The sequence below is a fragment of the Rhinolophus hipposideros genome (assembly GCF_964194185.1).
Source record: "Rhinolophus hipposideros genome assembly, chromosome: 20".
Classification (NCBI taxonomy): domain Eukaryota; kingdom Metazoa; phylum Chordata; class Mammalia; order Chiroptera; family Rhinolophidae; genus Rhinolophus; species Rhinolophus hipposideros.
Genome location: NC_138066.1, coordinates 15,496,879 through 15,513,920, shown reverse-complemented (window position 1 = coordinate 15,513,920; position 17,042 = coordinate 15,496,879). Strand labels below are relative to the sequence as shown.

General features: G+C 41.1%; 1 protein-coding gene across 2 annotated transcripts in view; it reads left to right on the top strand.

Annotated features, from left to right (window-relative positions):
* The first annotated feature begins 15 nt into the window (after positions 1-15).
* The window catches only part of GLOD4 (glyoxalase domain containing 4), a 29,220-nt gene continuing 12,193 nt past the window's right edge, over positions 16-17,042 (top strand). For both annotated transcript variants that reach the window (XM_081029793.1, XM_081029792.1), the window contains exons 1-8: positions 16-175; positions 2,657-2,706; positions 3,163-3,283; positions 7,605-7,749; positions 11,116-11,252; positions 12,041-12,127; positions 12,393-12,506; positions 12,596-12,682. In XM_081029793.1, coding sequence (XP_080885919.1) covers positions 86-175; positions 2,657-2,706; positions 3,163-3,283; positions 7,605-7,749; positions 11,116-11,252; positions 12,041-12,127; positions 12,393-12,506; positions 12,596-12,682 — 831 coding nt within the window. In that variant the 5' untranslated portion in view covers positions 16-85. The remainder of the gene's footprint in view (positions 176-2,656; positions 2,707-3,162; positions 3,284-7,604; positions 7,750-11,115; positions 11,253-12,040; positions 12,128-12,392; positions 12,507-12,595; positions 12,683-17,042) is intronic.

Below are 17,042 nucleotides of genomic sequence, written 5' to 3'. Positions count from 1 at the left end.
GCGACAGCCAGTGACGTCACCGGCCCGTGTGCGTTACCTGTGCGTGGAGCGGCGCTGCACGCGAGACGGGTGTGTGTGGCTAGTCATGGCCACTCGCCGAGCTCTGCATTTCGTATTCAAAGTGGGAAACCGGTTCCAGACGGCACGTTTCTACCGCGATGTCCTAGGGATGAAGGTGCAGTTGGCGCCGAGAGGGTGGGAGGGGCAGCGGAGCCGCACCTGGCCCAGGGAGGGGGGAAATGGGTTTGTCGTCGAGGTCAGCTGGCACTTGGGTGTCGGACCTTAGCCCCGGACTCCCCATTAGCCCTGATTGGTTTTCAGCGTCAGGAAACTTTGCGAGTCGCCGGTTGGGTTAAGTGAATGGATTTATTTAAATTCATGCATATATATATGTATATATGTGTATATGCATGCATGCATGAGTAACTGCCCTTGTGGAGCTTCCAGCCTGGTGGGAAAACAAAAATTTATATACTACTCTTCCAATGAACAATAACTCAGTCTCTTCCGGTTTGGGAGCCCTTTGGTTTAGATAGTCGGCATTCTGGGAGCTCTGTTTCTCCCAAGGATGATTTGTTTGAATGGTCTCTTGGATACTCAGTCTGGTTTGAATGCTCCCGCTCTCCTGTCTACAGTCGAGAACGAAGTGTGAACTTAGAACCCATTCTCCTCTCCAACACCCTGAAGTGGCCCCCCTTCAGCCCTGAGTAGCTATAGGGTCACCTGGGTGACATTCTGCAGGGGTCACCTGGGTGACAAATAGGCGGAAGCTGTTGGGGAGCTCCTGATAAGTAAGCCAGGGTGCAATTTAATGTAGAGACAATGCAGAAGACTACCGTGCAAAGAGTTGCCGGAACTCATCACTCATGTAAAAAACATACTGTCGGTGTTTCGTGGTAGTGCGTTGAGTTTTAGTGACAAAAATGAAAATGAAAACATCTGTCCTCAATTAAAGCTTCTGGCCTGGGATGGGGTGGGAGTGAGAATTAGGTTTGTACGTAGCTAACAGCAATGGAAGACAAAAATTTGATAAGTGATAGAAAACCACAAAGCGCTCCTTTAATGTGTTTCCTCATTGATTAAAGAGTTATTGTGAAGATTAAACACATTATTATATGTGTAACCTTTGCCACATCGTATGTATTATATAAATGTTAACTATTATCAGAATATTAGGTTGGTACAGAAGTAATTGCGGTTTAAAAGGTTAAAAATAATTGCAAACACCGCAGTTACTTTTGCACCAACCTAATACAACAGAAGAAGAGATTTAACTGCAACCTGGGTGGTCAAGGAATAATTCATGAAGACCTTGCATTTGAGTTGACCTCTAAAGATAGGATTTCTTTAGAACCGAGATTAAAGGGGGTAGTATACTAGAAAAACTGAATAGTCGATGCAAAGATGTATATGGGAAACAACACTAGTTTTATGTGCCTTTAGCTTAGATTACTTAGTTGAAGTTGAGGAAATGGGACATCAAGACAAATAGATTGGGACTGTTTCTGATAGTATCTTGAATTCTATGCTAAGGAATTTAGATTTTTATGCCACAGTAAGTAGGGAGTTCCCTTACATTTTAGAACAGGATGATGGTGTGATCAGAGCTGTGCTTTAGGGACATAATTTTATGGTGGTGTCAACGAAAGAAACATCCAAACCTGTAGGGAATTTTTATAAGTTTATGTGAGTCAAACTGACAAAATTGCCGGGAAGCAAGATCACAAATGCTCCAGAGAAAGAGTTTTGCAGTTTTTTATACATTTGGAGTAAAGGAGGGAACGTAAGGAAGATTATATGAAGGAGGGAGACAGTGGGGATTGGATTGCAGGAGAGCTAACAAGATTAGGTGCTCTGTTGAGGGTACTTAGGCTTCTGAGGGGTGAGAAAAAGAGACATGTCAAAGGTGTGTTAACCCTAGATGCACAGAAACAATGGACAGGCAAAGATAACCCTTTTACTAAAGAAATGATATGCTTGGGGCATGACTACCCATCATGACCTTCCCAGTTAGGAATTTATGATCAGATCACCAGTGACTGAGGTTACTTTCAGTCACTGGACTTTTCAGGTTTATTATAGAGCCCCTTTTTCGTCCATAGTGGTATGAAGGAAGGAGGGCAAGAAAGATGAGTATTAATAGTTTATGAGACTATTAATGGGAGAGAAGTGATGGGAGCTTGAACTGGAACAGTAGAAGTGGGAATCAAAAAGGAAAATAGAAACTAACACATTGAGAGCCTACTATGTACAAGGTTCTGTGTCAAATGCTTTAATAAATTATCAATTTTCATGCCATATTAGGAAACTCAGATCCTAAACAACGGTCTCAGAGTTACACAACTACTAACTGACAGCCAGAATTTCAAAACAGACTTCTCATTCTGAAGGCCACGTTTTTGTGACGACACAGCACTGCTTCCCAATCTAAACAGATTTTACAACTTTGCTTGGTTGTCTGGCTCTTGGTGTCAAGCTGTTCTTTCTCACTTCTACTACTTCTAGACTGGGAAAGATATAAAGCTTATTATCTTTTGTTTGTTTTACAAGTGAAGCTTATAAATGATAATGTTTGTGTTTTGACGTTTTCGTTTGTGTAAAATATGCTGTGTCCAGTAGTAGTAAAACTTGACAATTTATTCTAATTCCCTCCCAGATTCTGCGTCATGAAGAATTTGAAGAAGGCTGCAAAGCTGCCTGTAATGGGTATGACACCTTGTTTCTTCATATCCCCTTTAGGCTCCTAATACCCCTGGAGATGAATACATCTTATCGAGTATCTCTTTAAACTTAGAAGTCATGGCAAGCTGGGAAATTCCAAGGCCTCTTGGGAATTGGATGCTTATTTGTGGATATACAAAAACATTAAATTAAGGCCAGCTTGGAGGGTGGCCTTTATGAGATTCTGTCCCCTACTTTAAAGAAAAGATAAATGAGTCTTTCCCTTAAGTAAGTGCCAAACAAATGGTCTTTGGAGCCTTGGGTGATGGGGCACATGAGCACTGTCCACAGCTGCTCTTAGCACCAGTTGGGGTCATCTCATGGGTTCTTAGAAGACCAGAAGGGACTGCCCACCTCTCTGTCCCAATAGTTCTTTGGGTGAGGCCTGCCTACAGCACATTCTTCTGTGGTCACTGGAGTAATTTACTTTCATTTTTCTAGGCCTTATGATGGGAAGTGGAGTAAAACAATGGTGGGATTTGGACCTGAGGATGATCATTTTGTGGCAGAACTGACTTACAATTATGGCATCGGAGACTATAAGCTCGGCAATGACTTCATGGTAAATATCATTTTGTTCCAGCAGATTCTTGGCTGTACCTTTTATTGAGATCACTGATACAGCTTTAGGTATCAGTGATGATAACCATTGAATTGATGTTTTTTGGGTACAGTTTAGTGATATTTTCTATTTAAAACAAAACAAACATGCTTGGGTACCCTGTCTCAGAGCTGGATTCAGGATGAAATGTGTTCTCCCAATGTGTGGGAATCAAATCCAAAACTTAGAGACAGCTTTGAAGGACACAGGATACCTCTAGGGGAACGACTGAACCTCAGGAGGTCAAGTGCCAGAGTCATATTGGTCTGGTCAGGTCCCAATCGCCATCCAGAGAAATATTTTCTGTCGAGTGGACTGTTGCAGTTGGGCTAGGCTATTACGGCCAATCCTAGTCAGAGAAAAATCTGAGAAGGTTTTACGGATAAAAAGAACGTATTCATTCATTCAAGAACTCAAGTCATGCACTTATAGTAATAGGGTCAACCATTTATTGAGCAGTTATATTTGCTAGATAGACTGTCACTGGGACCAAATACATAGCAAGATAGGAGTAACTAATTTTTGCTCAGAATCTACTAAGCAGATCTACCTCCTGCTAGATGTTATTTTGGTCATTTGATCTCACTATTCCTGTTAACTCTTGTTAAAATAATAATATCTAGATGGAAGTTTTTATGAGGATCAAATATCTATAAAAGCATTTTGTAAATGGAAAGGGCTATTCAGATTTCACATATTAATATATTTGTTTTTCTTTTCATGTTTCTCACTAATTTATTTAACAGATATTTATTGTGATTTACTATATGCCTTGTATCTTGTTAGGTTCTGGGGATAGGATAGAGAGTGAAGCATGTTCCCTGGCCTAGGAGCTTCCTGTCTGGTGGGGGAAACAAATGAATAGACAAGAATACAATGTGATAAGTGCTAAGATTGGGATAAGGACAGAGAGGTGTGGGAACACATAGGAGGAATTCCCAACCTGTTCCCAGAGAGATGAGAGTTCAGGGAACGCTTCTCAGAAGTGCCATCTGAACCAGGTGAGTAAGATTGGGTGGAAGGGTGAGATGAGAGTCGGCAGCATGTTTACAGGCCCAGAGGTGGGAGGGACCATGGCACTCAGAACTGTGAGGAGCATAGTCTAGCTGGAGCTTAGTGTGTGACCAAGGGAGTGGGTAGAGTTGAGGCTGGAGAAGTAAGCTGGGGCCACATCACATTAAGATGCTTAGACTTTATTCTGGAAGCAGAGAGAAGCCATTAGTAAGCAGAGGAATGGTACAGTACTTGTAAGAATCCACCTGTTTAGAGCATGAAGATGGGATTGGAAGGGAGTAAGACCGGACGTGAGGAAACTAACCCCAAGGATAGCACGGGAAGTGACTAGTAGCTCCATAAGTAACGTGGTAGTCGTGGCAGAAGGAGGTGAACGGATATGAGAGATGTTTAGGAGGTAGAGTTGATACGGGTTGGTGACAAAAAGTATGTGAGAGTTTGTGTTTCTCCTTCCCTTTCTTTTTCTTTCTTTTTTTTTAAATTTAATGATATTAGGTATAGTTGATTTAACACACACATATCACTTTTTTTTTTTTTTAAGATTTTATTGGGGAAGGGGAACAGGACTTTATTGGGGAACAGTGTGTGCTTCCAGGATTTTTTCCAAGTCAAGTTGTCCTTTCAATCTTAGTTGTGGAGGGTGCCGTTCAGCTTCAAGTTGTTGTCCTTTCAGTCTTAGTTGTGGAGGGCGCAGCTCAGCGCCTGGTCCAGTTGCTGTTTCTAGTTGCAGGGGGCGCTGCCCACCATCCCTTGTGGGACTCAAGTAGTTGAACCGGCACCCTTGTGGTTGAGAGCCCACTGGCCCATGTGGGAATTGAACCATCAGCCTTCGGAGTTAGGAGCATGGAGCTCTAACCGCCTGAGCCACTGGGCCGGCCCAACTTTTTTTTTTTTTAAGGAGGGCATAGTTCACAGTGGCCCATGTGGTGATTGAACTGGCAACCTTGGTGTTATCAGCACCATGCTCTAACCAGCCGCACCCCTCCTTACCTTTCTTTTCTTTACTCTGCAAATTTAAATCAGGGAGAGAAGAAAGAGCCAAACCGTTTTGGTGCCATCAGCATTTAACTGGCTCCAGGCACGTGTTGATTGCTGGACTGCAGGGGCTAGTGGTCAGGTAGGTGGAGAACAGCTTGACTCCTCCACCATGGGCTTCCTGAGAGACTTTGGTAGTACAGTATCCCTGACAAAAGGTACCTTCGATGCTTTTCAGTTCATGGAACAAAAAGAAAAACAGGTTAAACAGAACTCCCATATCTACAGAGGGTGCCCAAAAAATGGATACACATTTTAAGAAAGGAAAAAACTGAATTAAAACTGTAATAATAAATACCAATAACAAAAGATGAATACAAGTCATATGTATACATTTTTTTGCCCCTCCCAGGTATAAAGAACTCCTGTATATTAGAAAGAAAAGATCAACAGCTTAATAATTTTTATAAAAAGGGCAAAAACTACACAAAGACAGTTCACAGAAAAGACATTAGAAATGTCTCTTAAACATCAAAAAAGATGTTCAGCTTCCAAGCTGCTATTTGCCACCTGCCAGACTGGCAAAAATAAAAAAGGGTGATAATGCACTGTGGTAGGAAGGGTGTTAGAAAACTGCCCCTCTCATACATCACTAATAAGAGTGCAAATTGGTACAACCTCAGTCTGGCAGTATCAAAATAATTAATGCATTTATTCTTTGACCTTGCAGTTTTACGTCTAGGAATTGGGTTTACGTATATGTTAACAAGTATGTGAAATGACCTGTGTGTTAAGTTATTTATTACAGTATTTGTTCGTGTAACAAATATTTATTGAGTGCCTCTTCTGTGCCAGGCACTATTTCGGAATCTTTGGCTAACCAGTGAACAAAACAAAAATCTATGCCTGGCAGGGGCGGCAGTCCAGGGCCTGACAGACAATGACCAATAACAAATCATATAATATGTTATTTTAATGTTGATCATTGTTATGGGGCAAGAATAGAGCAGAGTAAGGGGCATTAGGAGTATGGAGCAGATGGCTGGTTTTGATTTTAAGTAGGGTATTGAGGGAGGGTGTCAGGGAGGAGCTGACATTTGAGAAAAGGCTCAAGGAGGTAAGGGAGTTAGCTGTGTGGATATCTTGGGGAAGAGCATTCCAGGTAGAGAAACAGCCTGTACAAAAGCCTTCAAACAGCTCCTAGCATGTTCAAGAAAATGCAGGAAGGCCAGTGGGGCTGCAATAGAGAGCAAGGGGAAAGGAGCAGGAGATGGGGTCAGAAATGACACGGCATCAGCTTGGAATGGGCCAAAAGCCATCCTTAAGTGAAATGAAGAGCCAGCAACGGTTTTAGGCAGAGGAAAAACAACATGGGCTTGCTCTCTTGAGAAGAATAGACTATAGGGTGTGTTTCACAAAGCTTACTCTGGCCGCAGAGTGGATAATGGATTGACAAGACTGGAGAGAGGCTGTTCCAGTAATCATGAGCTAGAAACGAGGCTAACCTCATCAGAAGGCATAAGTGTGCATTTTTAGGTATTTTGATTAAATTTAAATTAAGAATGCCTTGATAGTTGGTTTAAATTTTTTTGTTTAAGAAGCAAAAATAAAAAAATATCTTGAATAGGTAACCAGTGAGCCAAGGTAAGATCAAGATTTCTCAGATTAGATCTTTGGGGCTGCCAGGTGGCTCAGTTGGTTAGAGCACGAGCTCTGAACGACAGGGTTGCTGGTTTGATTCCCACATGGGCCAGTGAGCTGCACCCTCCACAACTAGACTGAAGAAAATGAGCTGCCGCTGACCTTCCAGAGGGGCGGCCGGATGGCTCAGTTGGTTAGAGTGCGAGCTCTCAACAACAAGGTTGCCGGTTCAATTCCCGCATGGGATGGTGGGCTGTGCCCCCTGCAACTAAGATTGAAAATAGTGACTGGACTTGGAGCTGAGCTGCGCCCTCCACAACTAGATTGAAGGACAATGACTTGGAGCTGATGGGCCCTGGAGGAAAAGAAAAAGATTTTTCTGACTAGATCTTTAAAATTAGGAGAGATTATCTTTGGTATTAAATGGACCAAACTTCTCTGGCATGAATTTCTGTCCTATGATTCACAAAGTTTGGACTATTTGTAGGAGAAAGACATCCCCAAATCTATTTTGAAACCACTAGACGAAAATTTTGAATGCCAGTAAATCTTAGGTGATATGATGTAAAGGCAACGGGATTTGCCCCATTATCTTGTTCTATAAAAGGTCTGTTGTGATTATGCACTTGAATGATGTTGTTGTTTGTCACAGGGTATCACACTTGCCTCGAGCCAGGCTGTCAGCAATGCCAGGAAGCTGGAGTGGCCACTCCGTGAAGTTGCAGAAGGGGTTTTTGAAACTGAGGCCCCAGGAGGATATAAGTTCTATCTGCAGAACAGCAGTCCACCTCAGTCAGGTAATTACACTAATAAAAGCCCTCTGTGTCAGGGCACCTCTGATGGAAGGAGAGAGAACTGGATTTCTTTCTCCTGTGGAGTCTTTTTATACTGGCGTACATGTCTTTCCCAAGCTGGTATTATTTGTTCTTGGAGAGATTTTCTTCTCATTAGAACTTTATAAGGGATCTAGATTGGTTCTGTTCTACCGGTAATATAGCTATTTAGGATACTTTCAGTTATAACAGAAAACCCAACTCAAACTAGCTTGAGCAGTAAGGAAATTTTTTAGCTCACAGGGCAGACATTCTGTAGGTAGGGAAAGCTTTCAGGGTTAGTTGATTCAGGAGCTTAGGAATGGCGTCAGGAACCCCAGTTTTCTCTCTCTACATTCTCTTGTCCTCACGAGTCCACTTCTAGAGCCGGTTTCCCTCATGGTTGTAGGGTGGCTGCCAGTAGCAGTGGGGGCTACATGCTCGCACATTCTCTTCTGGTAAGAGAGGGAGACCGATTGCCTGTTGCTCTTCGTTAAGAGCAGAGCAAAACTCCTGGAATCATCCAGCAGACTTCCTGGTCAGATTTGATTCACATGCCTGCTCCTGCACCAGTCACCAGCAAGAGAAATAGGATTATCCTCAGACCAGGTAGTCGCGCGTCCCTCCAGCTGAGGCCAGTTTCGTAAACTGTAGCGCTGACACTCAGTGAGGGAGGGAGGAGTGGAACGGAGGGGTCCACTGCACTGACGGCCACGGGGAGCAGCACAGAAGCTGCCCGATGTGTTTCATTTACAGCAAAGGCGTCCTCCTCTTACGCGGTGTGTGTATTTAATTCCTGCAAATTCTGCTACCTGCTCGGCCAAAAGGAAAAAAAAACACTGTTGAATAGCAAGGGCAGTTTTGCCTGCCATTTCACTCTGAGCACGTGCCCCTCAGTGGGCCTGAGATGGGAGGCAGGTTTCTCTTTCCTCCACTGTCTGCCTCAAGTCCCACATGCCCCTCATACTGAGTCCGATTGCTGTCTACTTGCTTTTCATCTGGAGCTCCGCAAGAGAAAGAGCGATCCGTGCCAGTGTGGGAGTTCAGACTGGCGCTGTGGGACTTACTGGGAGATGGTGCTTCTGTATTTCACTAGTGATTTAAGGGATTTTTATGATGACTTTATTGATAGGTGACTGTTGATTTGTATACTAACTTTAAAGCTTAACTCCTGCCACTAATTCCACTGCACATTTTTCCCCTTGTCTTGATGTAAGATAATGGAGAGCCCCACATCCCTAAGATGCTTTGGAATGATAATACCTTGAGGCATTAACTTCTGATGGGTAGTATAATCAAGTCTATCAGTCGAGCTGGCGAGCTGGTGTCCATCCTTCCTTTGACTCACAAACAAGTGTAGTTCCACCCACTTGTTACCATTTCTGCCCCTGCTTCCTGCCCTATCCTTTCCGAGTCGCTGGAATTTGTTGATCTCTCAATGAACAGAGAAAACTCAAACAGTCTGCCAGGGAGACAGACAGACCTTTGAGAAACACCTTGCCTTAGTCATAATATTGCTAGAAACGGAAGAAAAATGTATTGAGTTTATCATAGTTACATGTAGACTTGGAACAGCTCTTCAGAAAGCCAATTTACAATATAAAAGTTTCCAATAATGTTGTGTTTTGATATAACTTTGTAACTTTTATTCTTTTGACAAAAAGTAGATTTTTTTTCCTAGACAAACAGCTAAGCAAAAAAAAAAAGAAAACAGTACCCATATATCCAGAGATAACCACTGTTAACATTATCAAGTATATCTTTCCAATCCTTTATCAAAAACATAAATATACAATTAAGTGTATATATACATTTTTTCAGATTCCATTGTCTCCCATTGTAGGAAGATAAACAGTTCTCTGTTGTTGGATATTCATGTTGTCCCTGTGTTTCATTGTTACAAGCAACACTGTGATGAGTGTCTGTGAAGAAAGCCCTTCATACATCCACAATTACTTCTTTAATTGCTGAAAATGGAATGGCTCTTTCAAAAGCAGTGTGCATTTTGTAGGCTTTTGGTATATTCTGTAAAACTGTTGCCCAGAAATGGACTAATTTCTACTCGACCAGTATCATGTGATCCTGGTCTCCCCCTGCCCTATCAGTCAGCGCTGTGAACTTTGTGAATTACTTGCCAATTAGATAACAAAATATTTTATTTGCTCATTTGTGAGATTGAATTTTTTTTATGTGTTCATTGACCGTTCCAATTCTTTTCCTTTTTTGGGGGCGGGGGGGAGGGAACAGGGCTTTATTGAGGAACAGTGTGTACTTCCAGGACTTTTTTCCAAGTCAAGTTGTTTTCCTTTCAATCTTAGTTGTGGAGGGTGCTGTTTAGCTTCAAGTTGTTGTCCTTTCAGTCTTAGTTGTGGAGGGAGCAGCTCAGCTCCAGATCCAGTTGCCGTTGTTAGTTGCAGGGGGTGCAGCCCACCATCCCTTGCAGGAGTCGAACCAGCAACCTTGTGGTTGAGAGGACACGCTCCAACCAACTGAGCCATTCGGGAGCTCAGGGGCAGCTCAGTTCAAGGTGCCGTGTTCAATTTTAGTTGCAGGGGGCACTGCCCACCATCCCTTGTGGGAGTCGAGGAATCAAATTGGCAACCTTGTGGTCGAGAGCCCACTGGCCCATGTGGGAATCGAACCGGCAGCCTTCGGAGTTAGGAGAATGGATCTCCAACCACCTGAGCCACCGGGCCAGCCCCTCATGGGTTCATTCTTTAAACTTAATCCTTTAACCCATCAGGCATGTGTTTCTGTTTTTGTTTGTTTGTTTAATTTTATATTGGGGAACAGTGTTTTTCTCCAGGGCCCGTCAGCTCCAAGTTGTTGTCTTTAAATCCAGCTGTGGAGGGTGCAATTCAGCTCCAAATCCCATCGCTGCCGTTCTCAATCTTTAGTTGCAGGGGGTGCAGCCCACCATCCCATGCGGGAATTGAACCGGCAACCTTGTTGTTGAGAGCTCGCGCTCCAACCAACTGAGCCATCCAGCCGCTCCTCCGGAAGCTCAGCGGCAGCTCGCTTTCTTCATTCCAGTTGTGGAGGGCGCAGCTCAGCGGCCCATGTGGACATCAAATCAGCAACCCTGTTGTTCAGAGCTCACACTCCAACCAACTGAGCCATCCGGCCACCCCAGGCATATATTTTGCCATTTAGTTTAAAGGTGTAACTTTTTCCCACCACATGAGATGCCAGTTATCTTAGTGACATTTATTGAAAATGCATTCTTTCGTACTGACTTAAAATCCCTTTCTCATAAACTAAATTCTTGCATATACGTAAGCCTGTTTTGGGTCTTTCTGTTCTATTCCATTGCACTGACACATCTATTCCTGCTGTTTTATTACCCTACAGATCCTGTATTAAAAGTAACTCTAGCAGTGTCTGATCTTCAGAAGTCCTTGAACTACTGGTCTAATCTACTGGGAATGAAAATTTATGAAAAAGATGAAGAAAAGCAGAGGGCTTTGCTGGGCTATGCTGATAACCAGGTGAGTGATCTTGGAGAGCAATAATCTGTTACTTTGAGTTTGGCTTATGACTGAGGTTAACATGAGGGTTATTCCCATAGTTTCTGCACACTGATTCAATATTTATACAGATAAACAGAAAGGAGAAAATTAAAATTGCTGATAACCTCACCACTCAGATGTTGCCTTTGTTTAGATTTGAGGATATATCTTTTCCAAAGTGGAATTGCTGGGTCAGAAGAGACGTAGATAAAATTTAGTGCTGTAATGATCATGTATTTTTATCTTTTTCTTTTTTTAACTAACCTAGCATTTGAGCATGATTTTAGTCCTTGCGTTTTGACCCAGCAGGTCTATTCCCAGTATTTTATTTTATAGACATACTCATCATACATGTTCACAAAGAATGGTGTACAAGGTTATGTGTTGCAGCATTGTTTGTAATAGCAAAATATACGAATGTAAATGTCCTATGGATTAGAGAAATAGTTCAATCATTTATACTTCATCCATAGAGTGGATTACTATGTAGCTATCAAAAATAATGAGGTGAATCTTTATATGCTGATATGGTAACATTAATTGAAATAAAAGAAGGCACAGGATGTGTCAATTGTGCTACCATTTGTGTAAAAAAGGTGCATGCCGTGTGTCTAAAAGAATACACAGGAAACTGCTGACTGGTTGCCTCTGGGGTGAGAGGTGGAGGGCAACTTCTTTTTTACTTTATTCCTCTAGCACTCTTCGAATTTTCTTTTTACCGCATAACCTGTTCCAAAAAATAACCCCACTTCCTTCTTTCTTTTCAGTGTAAACTGGAACTACAGGGAATCCCGGGTGCAGTTGATCATGCAGCAGCTTTTGGAAGAATTGCCTTTTCTTGCCCCAAGAAAGAGGTAATGTTTGGTACGAGATCTATCGTTTAAGCTCTGTGACTACCTAGTGCAACCGCTAAGAACCTTGGGCCTGCCTTCTTCATTCTGGATATGGCTTTGGTAGCAAGTTCAACAGTTGTCTCGAGAGCGGTTGACATAATGAAATCAAACAAGTGATGTCTGGGTTCTTTCTGGTTGATCTGCCATTCCTCTCGCACTGATGAGGACCACAGCATAGGAGTGGGACGTGGCCCCTCGCTCACTTTTCCTTTTTGTTTTCCTCAAGTTGCCAGACTTAGAAGACTTGATGAAAAGGAAGAACCAGAAGATTCTGACTCCTCTGGTGAGCCTGGATACGCCAGGGAAAGCAACTGTACAAGTGGTCATTCTGGCTGACCCTGTAAGTATTACTCAGGAAGGGACAGGCTGCACCATGGGTTTCTTCTATGGTGTCTTTTTGCCAAATTCCTTTTGTCTTTATTGGTGTAGGATGGACATGAAATTTGCTTTGTGGGGGATGAAGCATTTCGAGAACTTTCTAAGATGGATCCAAAGGGAAGCAAATTGTTAGATGACGTGAGTTTCATTTCTAAATTTCTATCACCATGGGCCCAAGGGGGGTGGCGTTAAGTGTTATATGGGGAAGGGCCAGAGTAACAGGGACCATTTCTTACTTTCAGAACCATATCCTTTTGCGGTTGAGGTGACTTTTGAGCCAGGGACTTGTGTCTTCATTGCCACCTATATGGCTCTTACCTGAGTATAGCATTGGTGCCCCGCCACTACCTCAGGCTGCCTTGGGGAGCCACTGCTACTGTATCCAGCATTATTCTGCTCAGGGAATGGAATGCCTGGATACCATCCCTTCTCACTTCCTCAGCTCTTTTGGTTATTGGCTCTTCATTCTATAGCATCATTCTCTTCCTTTCTAGTGACTTATTCTCATCAGCAAACAAGCTCCATTATCTTCCGGCTTTGAAAAACTTATTATAAAAACCTATTATTTACCCCATATTTACCCTCTTCCAGATTTCTTTTTAACAATCTGCCTATATACTGTTTCTACTTCTTACCTCGCATTCACACTTCAGTCTCTCCTGCACTGGTTCCTGTCACTCAGTGAACTGCTCATTGTAACTTCATCAATGACCTTCGTGTTGCCAAATTCAGAAACTGCTTTTCTGTCCCCATCAAACTCAATCTTTCAGCAGCATCCAAACCACTGTTCATTGCTGTACCCGTTTTTAGCACATACCTGGTATGTAGTAGGCACTCAGTGAACACTGTTGATGATTCAAGGAACGAATCAATCTATCCCATGTCTGTCATTTGATATCTATGTGACTGACCTTAAGCAATTTACTTAAAGTCTCTTAATTTCATTTTTCTTACCTAAAGATTTGAGAAAATAAGATTATCTACCTGATAGGATTGTTGTGTGGTTTATAGAGCTTGCCAAACTGCTGACATAATAACGTACACTCGCTCAATTAATGTTAATTAAAGTAGGAAATGTGGAGAAAATAGAGTGTTTACAAATTTTCCCATAAAGGAAAATAGAGTCACAGGCAACCCCCCAGCGGGCAAGTTTGCTAGACTCTTTCCTTCTTGCTCTTTCGTATCACTGGCCAGCTCCTTCCTCTTTGGAGCTCTCCTCTCCTTTGGTGTTCATATCTCTTTGGCAGCTTCTCCTCAGTCACACACTCTGTGTGTGTCTGATCCCAAAGTGCTTTTACCCACAGTCCCACTTTGGCTCGGCAACTACTGTTCTCATTTCTGTCACATTAGTTTTGTCTGTCCTTGGACTTCATATCAATGGAAACATTCAGGAGGTATTCTTTTGTGAATGGCTTCTTTCACTCAACATAACATTTTTGAGATTCCTCCATGTAATTGCACACATCAGAGTTTTTTTGTTTGTTTCATTGCTGAGTGGTATTCATTTTTATGACTAGAACAATTTGCTTATCCATTTTTCCAATGGTGGACATTTGAGTTGTTTCCATATTTTTATCTATTATAAAGGAAGACTGTTATGAACAGTCTTGTGTAAATTATAGACATGTTTCATTTCTCTTGGGTAAACATCTAGGAGTGGAATTGGCTTTTACTTTAGAAGAAACTGCCGGTCATCCAAAGGATTGAATCGTTTGACATTCCTGTCAGCCATGTCTCATATGAGAGTTCTAGCTACTCTGCACCCTTACCAACATTTGTGTTTCATTTTGTTTTGTTGTTGTAGCTATGCTAGTACATGTAAAATGGTTTCTCATTGTGGTGTTCATTTGCATTTCCCCACAACTGATGTTAAACATCTTTTCATATGCTTATTTGCCATTTGCTTATCTTATTTTGTGAATTATATGTTCCAGTCTTTTGTTCATTTCTTTCTGTATAGATTTATTTTTATTTATTTTTATATTTTTTGTACAGATTTATTTTTAATACTTCATCATTAAAAATTCTAAATATACACAGAGTACAACAAATCCCTATTGACTGTCACTCATCAACTCTGTGCTATAATTTTTCATCATTCCTTCTATGCCACTTTTTTTTTTTTTGCTAGGGAATATTCATTCGAAAGCAAATCTCAGATACCCTGAATACTTAAGTATTTTACACATTTTAAGATGATTTAAAAGAAATAAAAAATTAAGGAATTTTCTTAGATACCTCCATGTAATTGACATCATCACACTTTAAAAATCAATACTATATCCTTAATGTCACCTAAAATCCAGTTCTTATTAAAATTTCCCTGATCCCCTAAAAATGGTTTTGTACAGTTAGTTTGCCATACATATTTTTAATTAGCTTTAATGTGATTGGACTATATCAATACAGAATAATTTATATATGATTCATTGAGTTTTATGATAAAACTAGTTAGAATCTTTTTTACATTTTTTACATTTTCACCATTCTAGTCTATTCTCTAATCACTAAATATGAATTTATTTTTACTCTGTATGTCTTTGCTCACATTATTTTATTGTCTTGGAATGCTCCTCTTACTTTGCTTATTTTTTAAGACCATCCAAATCCATTTAAAAAAATTTTTAATTACTTTTTCTTCTTGATTTGTTCGAGTTCTAGATACAAACAACTTGTTAGATATCTGCAAATGCAAGTACTTTTCCCAGTCTATGTTGTACCTATTTATTTTCTTAATAGAGTCTTTTGAAAAGCAGAAATTTTAAGTCTAGTTTGTAAACTTCCCCTTTTACGTTTAGTGTGTGTGTGTGTGTGTGTGTGTGTGTGTGTGTGTCCAGACGAATGTTATAACCAATGAAACCTCTTCATCTGGATAAACCATGAACATTTCAAACTCAGCATGTTTATAACTTAATTTACCTCACCTCAAATCTATTCTTCTTTTAATAATATTAAAAGTTCCCATTTATTAAGCATCTCCTATGTTTTTGACATATGACGTGTTCTTAAGTGCTTTATATATATATATATAGTCTTTAATTCTTTCCACCGTCTGCAAAGTTGATAGCATTCCACTTTTAGATGAGGAAACTGAGGCTCAAAAAGATTAAGTCACCCAATATTATACATTTAGTAAGTGGCAGGGCAAGGGGTTGAACAGAGGTCTTTCAGGCTTCACAGCCAGGTGTTTTTTCCTCCTCTATCCTCTGCTCCCTCCCCTGAACAGCACTGTCTATTATCCCAATTGTTTAAGCTAGATCCTTAGAGCCATTTTAAAACAATCATTTAATATTCTTTTTACTTGAGAATAGTTTTAGATTTACAAACAGCCATTTTGGAATATTGTTTCTCCTCACCCCTAAGTTCTGTTAGCTGTTAGTTACCAAGAGCTATGAGTTCTGCCTCGGAAATCTCTAGTCTTCCTTCTGAAAAGGCCATCATTGTCACCTGTAATACTGCAGAGGCTGCCTTCCTCCTTCCAGTTAATCCCTGCTGCCAGCATTCGCTTTCTAAAGCACAAATCCGGTCATTTAAAAAACTTTAATCTTCTGATAGCTCTCTGTTGCCTCCAGGATACATTCCGAACTCTGACAGGACATGTAACATGTCTGGCCCTTTCCTGCTCTCTGACCTTCTGTGGGCCTCTCCCCCGAGTTCACCTCCATTCCAATCCCAGTGAATTGTTTATATTAGCGAGATTTATCTTCTTGCGTGTAACTGAGGGGTTTTTTTTCCTCCCATCTTGTTCAACTCATCTTTCAATACTCAGAAGCTTTCTTGGGTTCTCCATACCAGAGTTTGTCGTTTCCCCCACTATTTATGGCTCCTCAAAAAAAGAAATTTGTGCATCTGTGTGGGGTTTTTGTGTTTGTTTGTTTTGTTGCATATCTTTGATTTTTAAATACTTTTTATTTTCATCAAAATCCAATAGTAGTAAGATTTTATATAAACGCAGGGCAACAATGTCTGCCCCCTTACTGAGTCCCACTGCCCAAGGCAGCCACTTTCAGCTTCACGTTTCTAAATAAAAAACATGTATTTCTGTTTCTTCATTTTTAGTTGCAGACATATTTTGACTTCCTGTTGAAGTAGATGAGTGTTTTTACCCTATTTCTCCAGCCAGTTAGTTACTCCTTTCCTTTCAGTTTGCTATCGCTTTATCATTCTATTATAGCAAATGCCCAACACACACACACACACACACACACACACACACACACACACACACACACACCCCTACCTTCATGCAAAATAGTTGTTTTCATATTTCAGCTATTTATTATGTTCCTCAAAGCCTCAGATTATATCATTACTGCCACACCCAAACCCAACTTAATACCTGGCTCATAATGAAAACTGACATTTTTAAAGATATTTCTGTACTTGGCTTCTGACTGAATAAATACATGTATTTCCTTACCACGCAGTTATGTAGCATATGCTTGATTGTGTTGGACAGGAAGTTTTAAGAGACTTAGGTTCTAAGCCTCTGCAAGCC